Source organism: Bufo bufo, chromosome 2 (assembly GCF_905171765.1).
Source record: "Bufo bufo chromosome 2, aBufBuf1.1, whole genome shotgun sequence".
NCBI classification, from domain to species: Eukaryota; Metazoa; Chordata; class Amphibia; order Anura; family Bufonidae; genus Bufo; species Bufo bufo.
The window spans coordinates 165,509,226-165,525,599 of record NC_053390.1 but is presented as its reverse complement, the minus strand read 5'-3'; the positions used below and the strand labels follow the sequence as shown (position 1 = coordinate 165,525,599).

At 45.2% G+C, this 16,374-nt stretch overlaps 1 protein-coding gene across 4 annotated transcripts in view; it reads right to left on the bottom strand.

The window, feature by feature from the left end:
- The window catches only part of MCC (MCC regulator of WNT signaling pathway), a 315,415-nt gene that overhangs the window by 217,134 nt on the left and 81,907 nt on the right, over window positions 1–16,374 (bottom strand). Inside the window, exons 1-2 of one of the 4 annotated variants that reach the window (XM_040421631.1) lie at window positions 15,524–15,808; window positions 515–522 (exon numbers count right to left, since the gene is read on the bottom strand). The exons of 2 other annotated variants lie outside the window; for them this stretch is intronic. In XM_040421631.1, coding sequence (XP_040277565.1) covers window positions 515–522; window positions 15,524–15,560 — 45 coding nt within the window. In that variant the 5' untranslated portion in view covers window positions 15,561–15,808. Of the gene's footprint in view, window positions 1–514; window positions 523–15,518; window positions 15,809–16,374 lie in introns of those variants that run through there. One more of the 4 variants, XM_040421632.1, reaches the window with a different exon arrangement.

Genomic DNA, 16,374 nt, shown 5'->3' with positions numbered 1-16,374 from the left:
ACAAGGAGACGTTACACTGTATGGGGGCAGTCACAAGGAGACGTTACACTGTATGGGGGCAGCTACAAGGAGACGTTACACTGTATGGGGCAGCCACAAGGAGACGTTATACTGTATGGGGGCAGCTACAAGGAGAGGTTATACTGTATGGGGGCAGCCACAAGGAGACTGTATGGGGGCCACAAGGAGACGTTATACTGTATGGGGGCAGCAACAAGGAGATGTTATACCGTATGGGGACAGCCACAAGGAGATGTTATACTGTATGGGGGCAGCCACAAGGAGATGTTATACTGTATGAGGGCCACAAGGAGACGCTACTGTAAGGAGTCAGGACAACAATTTTTGAAGCCCCTCCTCAGTATAATAGTCTTGTGGCCATCATACAGTAATGTATATTTCTTCTTGCCCTAATGCCTGCTTTTAGAGATCAATGTGCAGCTTGCAGGCAGGAAGGGAAGGACCAGGGCCATAGAAGACAGACACAACACCTTTATTTCTTTCTGTCTGTGACCACTTGGGCTGGTTATAATCTTCTAACTAAGCTTTATACACTTACTAGGGTCGGTTCATATAACTTTTAAAACTACTGGCAGGCGAACTCTGAGAAGGTCAGAGGGTGTGTGGACTCTGGAGAGGCATTTCCGGTAGAGATGGGAAGTTCGGATCTTTTTCATGAATCGGTTCATTCGAATCAGTTCATTCAAAAGAACCGATTCATGAATCGAATCTTCGGTTCACTTGCTGAGTCGGCTCTCAAGTGAACCGAAGGTCAGGAGGGACTCGCTCCTGGCAAACACAGCTCTGCTGCACTGAATGCAGTGGAGCAGCCTGTGATGTAATTACAATGTATAGTTATTGCAGGGACTCAGAGAATCGTCTGAGAGTTTATTAGTTAAAAGAATCGAATGAGTCACAGACTGTGTCACTACCAGACTTCCTGCTCTGCTACATGCACCCTGTACACACACAGCTCCGCTACATGCTATGCTAATAATGCCCCCCCTTCCCCCCGGACGGACTTACAGGGAGCCGCAGAGCAGGGAGCCTGGCACGGACTCGGTGACAGTGTCTGTGACTCATTCGATTCTTTTAACTAATAAACTCTCAGACGATTCTCGGAGTCCCTGCACGACTCCCCCTGTGCTGTGAGTCAGTGCTGGTTGCCTCTGATTGGTTGGAGGGCGGGGAGGGGCGGGGCTAGCTTCCACTGTAGGCTCCTATTACACTGCCTGCTGCTGCCTCTGAAGCTCTATTTGCTGTGCGAGATGCAGGGGCAGGCCGCGGACGGACACAGACACATTTAGAAGCGGCGCACAGGTATCGGCAGCAGTATCGGGGACATTTGCACGAGTACATGTACTCATGCAAATGTCCGGTATCGGTCCCGATACCGATACTGGTATCGGGACATCCCTACTTATAACCATGTTATAAAGGGAAAATAATACAGTGAATAGACTTTAATCCAAGCAACCATGCGTTAAAATCTCACCGCATCCGCACCGCTCATGTGCACAGCCCCATAGAAATGAATGGGTTCGGATTCAGTGCGGGTGCAATGGGTTCACCTCACGCATTGCACCCGCGTGGAAAACTCGCCCGTGTGAAAGGGGCCTAAGAAAAAGCACATCCTAGGGTGACACAGATTTGTATGGCCCGCCTCTATACCAGACGTCATGTAATCAGTGTCACACACATTACTTTACTTAAAGTATGGAGTACGATAAATAGAGAATAAAGAACACGGATGTGCAGGCTGAGCTTCCTGTTCAAAGCCAGTAGCTTACATGATTTTAGGCCACATTCAGATTTGGCGTTTCTTTTGTGGATGGTAGATGGTGAGTATTGGAAACAAACCGTTCGTTTCTAATAATTACCTCCTTGTGAGAGGAGGTGATTTACATACAGCAATAATCTCCCCTGTATGGGGACAACTGATCGCTACTGCAATAGCTCATCCATATAGAGAATCCTTGTGTTTTACAGCAGCCTTTGTTTCCCCACTGTGATGGCGGAGAAAGTGTAAGTTACGATTAGGTGCAGGCCTCATCATAAATTAGGTGCATCTCCGGCAGTCCGTGCACCTGGAGTAAAAAACTACTCCAGCCACTGACTAAAGTAGTGTTTACCCTGCTTTTATGACTTTTTCAAGAACAAAAGGTAGTAAAAGTGTTAGGTCCAATTTCCCAGTCCCTGCCACTCCCAAGTGGCGGGCACGGTGTAAAAAAATGACAGTGAGACAAAATATTGTTGCACAGGAGTTTAAAAAGTAGCAAAATGGAGTCTTGCAACTTTTTTATGACAAAAACTGGTGTAACGCCCGTCGTAAATGACTCCCAATGATTTTTTGTTTGCAGGCCGAAAGACATCATCACCTGATGAATAACGGTTTGCTTGTTAACCAGGTGATTGCTGGCACATTTATACAGGCAAATTATTGGGAATGAGCATTTCTACAAATGATCATACCCGATAATTGGCCTGATGATTAATCCGTGTAAATGGACCTTAAAGAGGAGCTATCACCAAAAATGCAGTGCAGTCTGCAAGTACCATGTTATAGAGCAGAAGGAGCTGAGCAGATTGATATTTAGTTTTGTGGAAAAACATTCAGTAAAATTTTTACATTTATATCTGCAGCCCTGTGAAGAGCTATCAGTACAGAAGGGAGCTGTCTCTCTGTGTACACTTATATACACAGTGAGTGCTATAACCAAACCCCTCCTGTACCCATGTTCTTCAGGCTGGGTTCACTTCACACCTGAGCGTTTTACAGCACGTTCCTACGCGCTGTAAAACGCTCAACAGGCAAGAACCAATGATTCCCTATGGGAATGGTTCTCACCTGAGCGTTTTACAGCGCGTACGAACGCGCTGTAAAACGCCCTACGCCCCAAGAAGTACAGGACTTCCGGGAACGCGCGACAATGGGCGTTCGCTTGCACAGGAGCCGCGTATGTGAGACGCCCGTAGAATCGCGCATACAGAGCGCTCCATCCAGTACGCTCAGGTCTGAACCCAGCGTCATAGGAAGTCGGAAAAGCATATAATATATATATTGGTTTTGTGGAATTTTTCCCACAAAATTATATACCAATCTGATGGGCTTCTCCTGCTCTATACCATAGTGATGTCAGGTTGCATTCCATTTTTGGTGACAAGTCATCTTTAAGATTGCATTCATATTGTACAATTGGCAAGTCTGGCTTCAACCAGCGCATCAGACTAACCATGACTACTTTACCATCCATTTTTCAACACTGTATTGAGTTATGTAAAAATGCAAAATGTCACAATTATTTTTTTGTTTTTTTTGGACATGAGCCCAAAAAGTCATAAAGCTCTAGATTTTGAAGCCAGCATTCTGGAGTGTAGGGCTTAATAAGTTCCCCCAAAACAAGTGGATGTGCTCTCACTTGGCTGAGTTGTGCAACTACTGCAGGACAAGCAGCTCTAGAATGCACTTGTCAGTCCACAAGACTAAGATATGCGAAGGGTTGTCTGCAACATCCATCCCAGTGTTTACTGTGAGGCCATGAATGCAAACAGTCCAATGGAGAAGAAAAGACAACTCTTGTGAAGAACATGGTCATAGCATAAAAACTGTGCAATCACTCTGCCACCTGATCATCTTCATCCCTCTGGGACATTACAAGCAGTGCCAGTAAGAGTTGTCTTCTCCACTGGACAGTATATGTTTCTCATGTAAGCTTCATCCAACAGAAGACCTCGTGTGGTGTTCTGCTCCAGACAACAGACTGTTCATCCAGAAATGTGGTCCCACAAAACACTAGCTGTAATCTGTAATAGGGATGTTGTTCTTACAAATGTTGTTGCGGCATCTCAGTCACCATATCGAATCATGTGTAATCTTAATAGGGTAATTGAGATATGAGCTGAAACATGTTTCCTGGGAGTGGTGGATCGAGTTGTATAAAAGTGCTTTATGGCGGTTCAGTAGAAGATGAAGATACGTCACTGAGTGAGGGCAAATAGTCAGTGGTGGAAGGAGACTATTGTGAAACATAAAGCCAAACTCTTCATCTGTGAGTCAACGTTACGCTTCTAACAAAAATTGTGCTGCGCAATATAATTAACTTGGGGGATTTCTCCTGTGGCATAACATTTTCTACAATTTAACCCTCTGTATTTTCCAACCTTACAATCCTCAGGAGTTTAGGCCTGTTGCGGAAGGCACTAACACATCCGTTACACGACACCCGACCAATTCCTAAATGCTCCAGCATATGACAAGCAGCAAGTTCAGGACAACATCTGGAAGCAATCTGTCAAATACATGGAAGGCTACACAGCAGATCCAAATTAAATTATTATAACGAAGGCGAGCCTCACAGCTATGTACATTTAATTTAGTAACCGCCTATGCACACAGACAACCGGATCCTACCACCAAAATGGATGGACTAGGAAATGTTTGACAAAAAAAAAAAAACGCACTTATTCTGGAGCTTTTACAGCATAAAAAAAAACACCAGGGCAAATCTGTTTGTGTAAGGAACCTCATGCACACAACCGTACTTTGCATCTGTGTCTGAACCACATTGTTAGCAAATAGCGCACAGACGTATTGATCTCTATGGGTCTGCAAAAAAAAAAAAAAAAAAGGAACAGGTCACCACTGCAGCCAATCACTGCCTCAGCCGTGCACAGGACGTCACAGCTGCAGCCAGGAAGACAAAAGCGAAGTGGTGAGGACCAACGCAGGAAGTAGCAGAGAAGAAGACGGGTGATTATCCTTTTATTATTTTAGGAAGTTTACAAGGGTCGGAAGAGTTTTTATATAACTCAGACAACCCCTTTAAAAGGAATTTTCTGAGATTTTAATATTTATGGCCATTAATGTCAGATTCTGGGGCCTCATTTAAAGCGCTTTCCGAGTTAGGGCTTGTGCACTCCGTGTCCGTACTGCAGTCCGCAAACCACAGATCTGCAAAAACCAGATATTTTTACGTGCAATACACGTTTCTCACTCCCATCACTGAAATACAGACAAGAATTGGACATCTAATTTGAGGAACAGACATACAGAGGTTTGCTTTTTTGCGGACCCATAGAAAAAAATGGTTCGGTGTGCAATCTGTAAAAAGTGCACACAGATGCAAAATATGGTCACGTGCATGACCCCTTATCCTAAACTCTTCCCAATGCTACTATAAGCCACAGCTCTGGCCCTTGTCTCACTGGTTCTATACAAGGCTGCAGAGGTGACATGCTGGTATATGGCACATGACCACTGCAGCCAATCACTGCCATCAATGGTCTTGTACAGTACACCACTGAAGACAGCAATTGGCTGCAGCAGTTAAGTATTGTCAACGTGATGTCACCACTGCAGCCAAGTAAACAGAGTGAGGCAGGTTAAACCAGAGTGGCAACACTGGAACCACTAGATAAGTACTGCTAGTTTCCACGTAAATACTGAAATTAAACAATGCTGGATCACTTTTTTGAATAAATCCGTTGTGCTGCTCTCGTTATTCCTCCTGGAAATATAGGAGTAAACTTGTAACTGGTTGTTCTCATTCCCCTTGCATTAGGACTTGTCCTTACACAATCTGGCACTTCTTGATCAGTCCAAGGATACACCCTATTAAAGGGGTACTCCAGGATTTAAATATTGATGGCTTACACTCAGGACAGGAGATATACTGGAGAAGCACACCATATGTAGGGTGTGGTGCAAGTGCAACTAAAAAAGGTTCTCCAACCCAATTCGAGTAAGCTGTGAATTCAGTGCACATGCAATTTTTTTCAAAGTTATATCTTTTTCATCTTTGAGGAGACTTTTTCAAGTATCATCAGTGGGTACACATACTCGGCACTCCCCCTATATGTGTACCCACTGATGATACTTGAAAAAAGTTACCACGACCGAAACATCGTCGTCATCATCATCATCATCATGCTGAGAAATGATTATTGAAACCATGAATGTTCTCAAAGATTAAAAAGATATATCTTTGAAAAAAATAATTGGGTGTGCACTGAATTCACAGGTTACACTCAGGACAGGTCATCAATATCTGATCATCAGGGATTTGACACCCTGCAACCCCACGAGTCAACTGCTGCCGAAACTACTATAAAGCTGCACCCACTGAAGTGACTGGGATCAGCACTGCAGTAACCACCTCCTTCCGAGACAAGGGTGCAGGTGTCGGACCCCCCAAGAGCTTATATTGATGGTCTATCCTGAGGTAAGACTATAAACATGAAAACCCTGGAAACACCTTTAACAAGGGAATAGCAGCAATATGTTCGTATATTGTATTCATATAGTCAGATGTAAATTATCCCCAAACATCTCTAATGACTGGTGGTGGTGGTTACCAGGAACAGGAATCTCACGTAGAATATAGAAAGGTAGAAGATGTGTAGGATCAATACACGACACAGTTCTCATGGAAATACAGAGGCTACACAGCATAACATTTGTAGGGTATGTTCATATGACAGATTTTGAAAAAACACTTTTAAAACCAGTATGGAATCCAGTTTAAAAACTCTTTTAGACAGTTTTTTGAAGTGTAAACTTTAATGCAAAACTGCATTTTCTGCTTGCAATTTGTGCCGTGGACTTGCACAAAAAAAAAACTAAGAAAAATGTGTAGACGCATTTTTTTTAAACTTCCCATTCATTTCAATGAGAGATTCAGTACAGATTTTGCGCAAGATAGGGCATGCGGCTTCTTTTTTTCACGTGGGGGGAAAAAAATAAAAATCAAGTGCTGCTATGCATTAAAATAAATGGGAGGCTGTTTGGGATCGTTTTTTGGCCCCAATTCTGTGTGAACTAGCCCTTACAGCTGATCAGCCAGTGCTCATTGCTGGTGGCTCCACAAATGACAGCATCATAGACAATCAATATTTGCTTGACACAAGGACTGAAGCACGAAACAGAGTTACGGCTGGGGCATGAGCCGTGGGTGACGTGTCCATTTAAAAACACTTACAATGATGGCACGCAAGACACTAGCAATAAAAGTGTTTTTCTTTTTTGCGAATATATACTTGAACTAGAAACTTCTAACCAGAATTTGGTTCAGGATCATCTGCCCAGGTGTAATTTGTAGTGTGCTTTGAGTAGCATTTCCCCTTAAAAAGAAGGCTGCTGAAAATGGGGATCCTGCCCAATTCAACAAGATCCACGGATAACCTAAGGCTACATTCACACGACAGAGAAAAGAAAACATCCGTTAAAAATGGCAAAAAGGTCCTTTTTAATGGAAGTTTTTTTTACTGATGCCTTTCTGAGAAACGGGCGTTAAAAATGTTCCCCTTCAATTGTATGGGGGCTGTTATTTACGGACACACATTTGAATAACCCCATAGATCCTAGACTACCATTGTTCTTAAACAGCGGCCACACGTCGTGTAAATGTAGAGTTAGGCCACTTTTACATAAGCGGTACAGAATGCGTCAGTGAAAAACGGATGGTTTTCCACGCAAGTTGCATCCATATGCCTTCTGTTTTTCACGCAAGCCCAATTAATTTCTATAGGGCAAAGGCGACGTAAAAAACGGATGAAGATAGAGCATGCTGTGATTTTTTTCAAAACGGACAGATGGTCAGTGGTAAGCAATGCTCATGTGCACATACCCATTGAAATGTATGGGTCAGGATTCAGTCCGTTGTGAAAACGGAACGCATGTAAATGGAAATAAATCTAAGCTTTTCTGGGATGATCCAATCTGACTTGGTAAGTGCAGATCCCGGGTAACAGCCGTTTCTGGCGGCTTCTTTTTAAGCAGGGTAAGAGGCAGCCTCATTGTAGTAAATACCACATATGACCTGCAGGTAACTAATGTGCCGCGTCCTGAATCCAAATTAAAAAACAAAATCCGGTGACCTGAATTTGGATTCCTCAACACTCCTTTACACTGCCATGTTATCATCATTTCAACCACTCCGGCTCCAATATTACAGATGCTTTGTGCAGACGGATTCTGTTGCCGTCTTCTGGGGTGTTCAGAATGCAGATCACAGAGCGAATTCTAATGACACACGGGGGGAAAAAAAGTCTGTCCTCCAGAGACGCGCAGTTTTCTAAATACACCCCCCTTTAAAAGAACACCACGTTATAAAATGCCATTAATATTACAAGATAAAGCTCATTTTAGAGCCATTTGTGGAAGGCTAGGCAACTGGAGAATTTCTAGTGTCTCGAAGGCAATGTGTATTCAGATATACACAGCGTCTCGTTCTTACCATAAGACACAGTAAATGTGCTCAGAAGCCGCTTGTTACAAGACCTACCTGATCAGAATGGCTGAATCACTGAAGGAGGCACAGCATTCTTATTCAAACCACAGACAACTTAATGTGTATATAGCACTGTGGAAAAAAATAATAATAATAATTATATATATATATATTATGTCAATTGTGGCCCTCCCTCCATGGAACAAATTCTCCAGTATTCCATATGCTATATGGTATGACATGAACAGGGCACTTTATGTACATACAAACCTAGTTTTCCTTATGCCACATGAGGCAAGAGATGGGGGTCTACTGATCTCAGAGGAACAAACCCCTGCCAAGGAATGAACTAAAATCTGAGTCCAGTTCTGTGTATTCACAACATTTCCACTGCAACATCAGAATAAGGCCTCATGCACACGACAGTTTTTGCGGCTCGGATGCGGACCCATTCACTTCAATTGGGCCGCAAAAGATGCGGACAGCACTCCGTGTGCTGTCCCCATCCGTTGCTCCGTTCTGTAGCCCCGCAAAAAAAAAAAAAATAGAACATGTCCTATTCTTGTCCGTTTTGCGGACAAGAATAAGCATTTCTACAATGGGCCACCCGTTCCGTTCTGCAAATTGCGGAAGGCACACGGGCAGCTTCTTTTTTTTCCGGATCCGCGGTTTGCAGACCGCGAAAAACTGAACGATCGTGTGCATGAGGCCTAAGGCAAAAAAATGGCAAGCAAAAAATGTGGATCGGATGCAGAAAAAACAAAGGGTTGTGTGCATGAGCCCTAATGGTCCATGAAAAGCACATTAAAGTCAATGGGTAAGCGTGACGTCCGTGGAAAACACGACCACCACATCAGTGATTCACAGACGTGAGAAAGAGGCTATGTATATTTTCCACAGGCTGTTGTAAAGCCCTATTCACATGCATTGTACTGTGCTTTCTTACTGAATTTCTGTAAGGAATCCACATCGAAAACCTAAAACCAAAACAAATACATCAGGTGTGAACATGGCCGAAAGGTTAACAAACCAAGCCACACACAGCTAAAAAACAAAACTAACTGGAACATCTAAGTATCATCATAATCATTTCGGAGTCTGCAGCAAGACGGACTTAGTCAGCGCATGACCCGTCTAAATGAAGATTTAGCGACTAGGAGGACAACCCCTGTTTACACAAGAATCTCCTGGATTCTGAGACTCCTCAACCATGAAGAATACAAATATTTGCAGCAAACAGAGGGAAGTTACACAGATAACAAATCAACTGTGAAATCTGTACATATTTGCGAGTAAAGCATGCTTATGGTAAAAGTTCTAAGGAAATTCATTGCTGTGTATTTTCCTGCAAATCCACAATGACCGCGTGTCAGGAAGGGCATGCCGCAGATTTTCTTGTACTAAACCCCTTAATGCATTATTCTTTCCAATATATTGGGAGTCATTCATGAAAGACCAGAATTTTATGCCGGTCATTGACGCCCCAGGCGCAGGCCTCGTCATCATTATCCTCTGTCAGTCTGTACGCCTAGATTGACTTTAGTGAATGTGCTGGAGCTGATGGCATGGTCAACGCCACTGCCAAGTCAAGGGCTGCGTAAATACATGTGTGCACCTAAGAAGTCGCATATTGGGCCGTGCAACTTTTTTTAATGTCAAAAACTGGTGTAGGGAGTCTTCATAAACGGCCCCTTATCTGTTACAGGCAGACGTGCACCAATACTTTGCTGCCCAAAAGAAGTACAGATTCTACCCTTGGCACAAATATACATATGTTTATGTGCCACAGTATAAGCCACTAACGAGCAGCTCCAGAATTAGCTAAAACCATGGGGTCCTAATGTACTTGCGTTACTTCTCGGTTTCATTCTGGAGATCTGGACATGTGGTCATGTGACCTGCAGCCTCTTTGGAGACCATTTCCTCTGACGTCATGACCAGGCCTCCCGTGATCCCCTCTGTCCGAATGGTTGTGATGTCAGACCCATGTGATCTGGGAATGGGCTGGTTGAATCCACAAGCAGGGTAGGCGGAGTCAGCTGCATGTCATGTCGAGGCTGAGGGAGGAGACATTAGGAGGAAGCATCAAGGGGATGATGGAGGGTGTAGCGGGCTGACGTTGTGGCTGCAACTCCTCTACACCCACAACCTGGAAGATCGGGTTGTAAATAATGGAGTGCAGAGGGAGCATGGAGATTGAAGTGGAAAAGTTGACAGGTACACTATTATACTCTGTAGGAGACTAGACGAGGTTTACACAATGAAATGACATTTTCAGAATCCTGGACAGCACCTTTAGGCTCCATTCATTTCACACGTCCATGTGTGTTTTGCAGATCCACAGATCCGTAAAACACGGACACCGGCAATGTGCGTTCCGCATTTTGTGGACCACACACCGCCGGCACTTAATAGAAAATGCCCAATCTTGATTGCGGAGAAGAATAGGACATGTTCTATTTTTTTCGGGATCAGAATTGCGGACCCGGAAGTGAGGGTGCACATTTCCGTATCCGGGCCGCACATTGTGCGCCCCCATAGAAATGAATGGGTCCGCAATTCCGTTCCGCAAAATGTGTGTGAATAGAGCCTTAAGCGGTACAGACTGCCGGAGGATGCGCCTAATTTATCACAAGGCCCGCACCTCATCATAAATAAGTTGAAGTTGTTCAGTTTTTTCTGCGTGGGTGCAATGCGTTTTGAAGCGTTTTTGACACGCGTGATAAAAAAACGGAAGGTTTACAAACAACATCTCTTAGCAACCGTCAGTGAAAAACGCATTGTACCCGCACTTGCTTCCGGATGCAATGCGTTTTTCACTGAAGCCCCATTCACTTCTATGGGGCCAGGGCTGCGTGAAAAACACAGAATATAGAACATGCTGCGTTTTTCACGCAACGCAGCGTTTTGATGTCCGCCTGACGATGCTGAGCCAAATGGATCCGTCCTGACTTACAATGTTAGTCAATGGGGACGGATCCGTTTTCACTGACAATATGGTGCAATTGAAAACGGATCCGCCTCCCATTGACTTTCAGTGTAAGTCAAAACGGATCCGTTTGTATTATCATGAACAAAAAAAGGAAAGAAAATGTATTTTATTTTTTTGTTCATGGTAATGCAAACGGATCCGTTTTGAACGGATACAAGCATTTGCATTATTGGTGCGGATCCGTCTGTGCAGATACAAGACGGATCCGTGCCTAACGCAGGTGTGAAGGTAGCCTAACCTGTCTTCAAGAAGAGCTACACACAAATGACAGGCTACAATAGCTTCCAGCTCTGCAGTCAGAATATGCCTTGTGCATCCAAAAAATGAAATAAAAAACTGCTTCATATAGATTTTAATTAATGACATGACATCTGCTACAACTGCAGAACCCATCCCTACTATCACCCCGCACTACCAAAGGTCACCTTGTATGTATGTCTATGGTGGCTCCGCACTATAAAACGGCCTCTCCCAAAGCGTTACCTGTGAAAGTGCAATAAAGTCAGCCGGCCTCTAGAACCCACTCTTATTCCCGGTCACCTGGCTGTGGCACCATCTCTTACAGTCTGCTTCTGGGAACCTGACACAATATGTAGACCATCAACCATCTCCTCTTCTAGAAATCCGAACTTACTGGGAAAAAATTCAAGGCTTGTCCAGCACCATTAGGCAAATGCAAACTGCACCTATGGGGCAGAGGATGATACACTTCACTGTGCATGTGCAGCGCACACAGTAAACTGAAGGTCTCCTGTGGATAAGCCCTCCATATCATGCCCCTGGAAAATCCCTAGGAAACCATAGCAACTTTTGGTCATGGTAAATATAACAACTCCAAAATGGTTGGGATTCTTGCAATAATTGCAACTTCCCTGTCATAGGGAAACAGTGAGATTAAGCCACTGGCACTTAAAGGGGTTGTGCCATTATAACAACTTATCCCTTATGCACATGATAGGATACGTGTCTGATCGTCAGGGCTCTGAGTGCGGGGGCCCTCTGAATGCTGTTTCCATTCAGCATGGATCACCATTCTAGCGAGCAGCCACCTATCCCTTAGGCCTCATGCACATGACCGTATGTATTTTGGGGTCTGCAAAAAATACGGATGACGTCAGTGTGCATTCCATATTTTCCAGAACGGAATAGCTGGCCCCTAATAGAACAGTCTTATCCTTGTCCGTAATGCGGACAATAATAGGACATGTTCTATTTTTTGGCGGAACGGAAATACAGACATATGGAAACGGAATGCAATTTTGTTTGCGGTCCCATTAAAATGAATGGTTCTGTATAGGGTCTGCAAAAAAAAACAAAAAACGGAACGGACATGGAAAGAATACACGTTCGTGTGCATGAGGCTTTATCTTGAGAATAGGGGAAACGTTATGGTAATGGGACACTGTCTTTGGAAAGTATTTTTTCCTTTGAAAAAACTACAGTGAAAAACAGCAATTTCAAACCTGACCGGATGTGCAGTGAAACCGTATGCTGTAGTGGTCCCTCGCCCTATAAATGGTACCCTCACATAGGATTGCTGTGCTGTTTACTACTGATTGGGCAGTAGAATGATTTTTGGCTGAGCTCTTCAAGCACCCGGAGACTAAGCCCAACCAGGTTAGTAAACAAAGGGGCCCTTTCTGGATGTCATTTTCCAGCTGTGAAACATATGCACAGAATACCGGAGCACGGATGACAGCCGCTTTACACGGTTACAGAGTGTGCCAACCTGAAACTGTCCCAAAGTGTTAGATAACAATTTCAGACAATAAGAAAGTATACTGCAAAACTTCATCAATTCCTCAAAGTTTTCAATATTTCAGCTAATAATAATCTGTCCTGGACGTGTGATGGACACAGTTGTCTGGTAATGTCAGGCTCTCATAACTGGACTGGAAGGTTAGTATCACACAGCATTTTTTATTTTTATTTTATTTGGGAAGGAAGGGGGTGAAGCCAGTGCCGTTTTTGATGCATATTTCTGAGTCAGCTCCAGCAGGTAGAAGCAAAATGCTGTGTGAAGCCCGTAGTTTTTCTACGCTGATTTTTCCAAGTTTTCAACACGGAATCGGCACCAAAACAGTCTTCCTGCCTCAGGATAGGTCATCAATATCAAATACGGCGGGGGTCCTACACCCTGGACCCCTCCTTTCAGCTGTACGAGGAGACCGCGCTTGGTGTTCGCGCACGTGCATCTCCCTTCTCTCTTCCTGTTCACCGGTGCTGTCTATGGCCTTTGCGTGCCGTCTCCTCATACAACTCCTGAGCAATAGTAAAAGCCCGGACAAGCCCGGCTTAAAGGGTTTCTGTCATCAGAAATTCTGTTATGTAGCGATGTGCTGTCGGCAGTACATAACAGTGCGATTTATAATTGTGTCCCTGCCGCCGTTCTCCTATAAAAAACACTTTCAAATTATGCTAACGAGCCTCTAGGTGCTATGAGGGCATTGATTCAGCACCTAGAGGCTCGGTCTACGAACCATTTAGCACGCCCATGTCCTCTTGAGTGACATCCGACTTCTCCTGATCGGCAAAGAAATCCCGCGCCTGCGCGGTCCCGTTTTGTATTCAGCCCAGGCGCAGTGAGTGAAGGACGCGCTCCTGGTGCCGGCTTCCTCACTGCGCCTTCGGACGTCGGATGTCACTCAAGAGGACCTGGGTGTGCTAAATGGTTCATAGACCGAGCCTCTAGGTGCTGAATCAACGCCCTCATAGCACCTAGAGGCTCATTAGCATAATTTAAAAGTGTATTTTATAGGAGAACGGCGGCAGGGACACAATTATAAATCCCACTGTTATGTAGTGCTGACAGCACATCGCTAATGTCAGTCAGCTACATAACAGAATTTCTGATGACAGAAACCCTTTAAAGTATACCCCCAAAAAAAACACAACAAAACTGCACTAAAACAGTCCTGAAAAAACCCTGCTTTTAAAATTAGTGTGGATTCCACTCTGATTTTAAAAGCATGTTTTCAAAATCCACCGTGTGAACAAGCACTAAAAGAGTTACATCCACATGACATGTAATTTAATGCAGATTTCTGGGTGGATTTTTCTGTGTTTCTGCCCCAAAATCTGTATGTTTTACTTTTGAATTTGGTCACAGATCCAGCGGTTCCTGGTATTTTCTGACCAAGCGGGATATGGTGAGCTCTGCTCCTCTGCCAGATTCCATACTCTGATGTGAACGTATCCTTAGCGGGTCCTGTATTCCTCAGCGGATGTTCTACACACCGTGCACATGTGGCCTAAGGATCCCCTCACATGGCGTCACCTGGACCAATACTTTATGCTGTCAGAGAGAAAGCATCTTGTGCCACTGAGGGATACCAGATAATAGCTCCCACAGGTCTATGGAAGACTGAAGACTAGATCATAGCTCTGCTGGAGAACACATTATAAAAATTCACCCATTTAGAGGCAAGTCCCAGAGCGTTACATATATTTGCTTTCTTTCTAAAAAAAAAAATATATATATTTTTTTTTGCAAGTTTCAATTCGAGTGACTGGCAAAAGTTGTCAGAGTAGCAGATCCTCCACGTACTATAATGGGATTACAACTAGTGAGCTGGCGTCTGCTCCATGTTAGTGATGGATGACTGCGGCCATCGAACTTTTCTCTCAAGACATTGTGCAGCAGACCACACAATTAGGGTTAGTGTCCGAGGGGGTGACAATCACATTCCCAGTCACTGTGACAGAAAGCATCCCCATCGCTGACACTTCAGCGAGTATACATTAATCTTATGCACCGAGCAGCCGCCCATTACCGCCAGCGCCCATAAGAAGATGGTGTTAGCGCAGGATTAGAGACCTGATATAATGAGCTGTGCTTCCCACTGTCACAAGGAGACACATAATCAGCAGACGCCAAGGCCCGGAATTATTTGACATCTTCTAGGGACTTCAATGGTCCACACTTCCACTAATGAAGTCACAGAGCTACAGGGAAGAGGCAGAAACCAAGTCTTCACGTCCAGTATGGAGAATAAGTGGAGCCACCTACCTGGCTTTACATTCATTACATAAAACCTGGTGGAGCTGGAGATATAAGGATTTACTGTATGCAAAACTGCCCACAAGATCAGACACAGGGAAACCGAAGAGGAGAAACTTCTGCATGGCATCAAACACAATGCAATATGGTCCAATACCAGGGACACAGACTGGCAGCACTCTTATTGCAGCCATGGTAGAAAGTCACCGACACCCTAATGTAAGGGGAGCACTGAGGGGTCACGGCGGGTACCATCCAATGACACATCTGCCCCCAGTAGCAGCAGTAAGTCACTTACCTCACTGTCGTCCCCATAGGTTAGCCCCAGCCCGGCGTTCATGGCTGCAGCCAGACTTCCTGCCGCTATGGCTCACACATGGGAGAGCTCCAGGACGCGCCGCACATCCCCTGCTCCAGCCCCGCACAACTTCTGCCGCACTCAGCGGGGACAGGACGAGGCCGGCCCCATGTACAGTGCGAGGAGCCGGGCACGGAGGTGGCAGGGGCGGCCAGGGAAAGTTTCCGTGTGTGCGGGGTGAGGAGAAGCAGCTGTCTGCCTGCTGCACCGAGTGACGAGGGGCGGTGCTGGGGCACAGCGGAGGGAGGGGGCTGCAGGCCAGGGGGCTGAGGTGGCCGCTCTCCTCCGCTTCCATCTGGTCCTGGCAGAGCTGGGTGACCACCTCCTCGCAGCTATGTGACGGGGGCTTTCCGCCATCGCAGATCTGCAGCACATTTCTCTCAAGTTGTCTCTAAAGCAGCTACTTGTCGGAATGGGGAACCTCACAGCCCCCACAGGACAGAGAGGTGTCATCCAGGGAAGTCCCCTATTGGGGGCCACCACACACCCTGCTCAGCCATGTCTTGTGTGGCTGGAAGAAACCTGTGTGGACAGTATGGTGGACATGGACCTGGGGTGAGACAACCCCTATCATCATAGACAGGAGGCGATGGGTCCAGCAGAGAATATTTATCACCTATCCACAGATTGGACAATAAAGGTCCGACTGGTGGGACCGCCATGATCACTACAACCTATGACATCAGGGAGAGGTTAGGAAGAAGCAGTAGTGCAGCCATAGTGCCGCCATTCTACTCCAAGGACATGGGACTGACCGCAGGGCGCTGTGCTCAACCAAAGCCTTCCATCCTCCCTG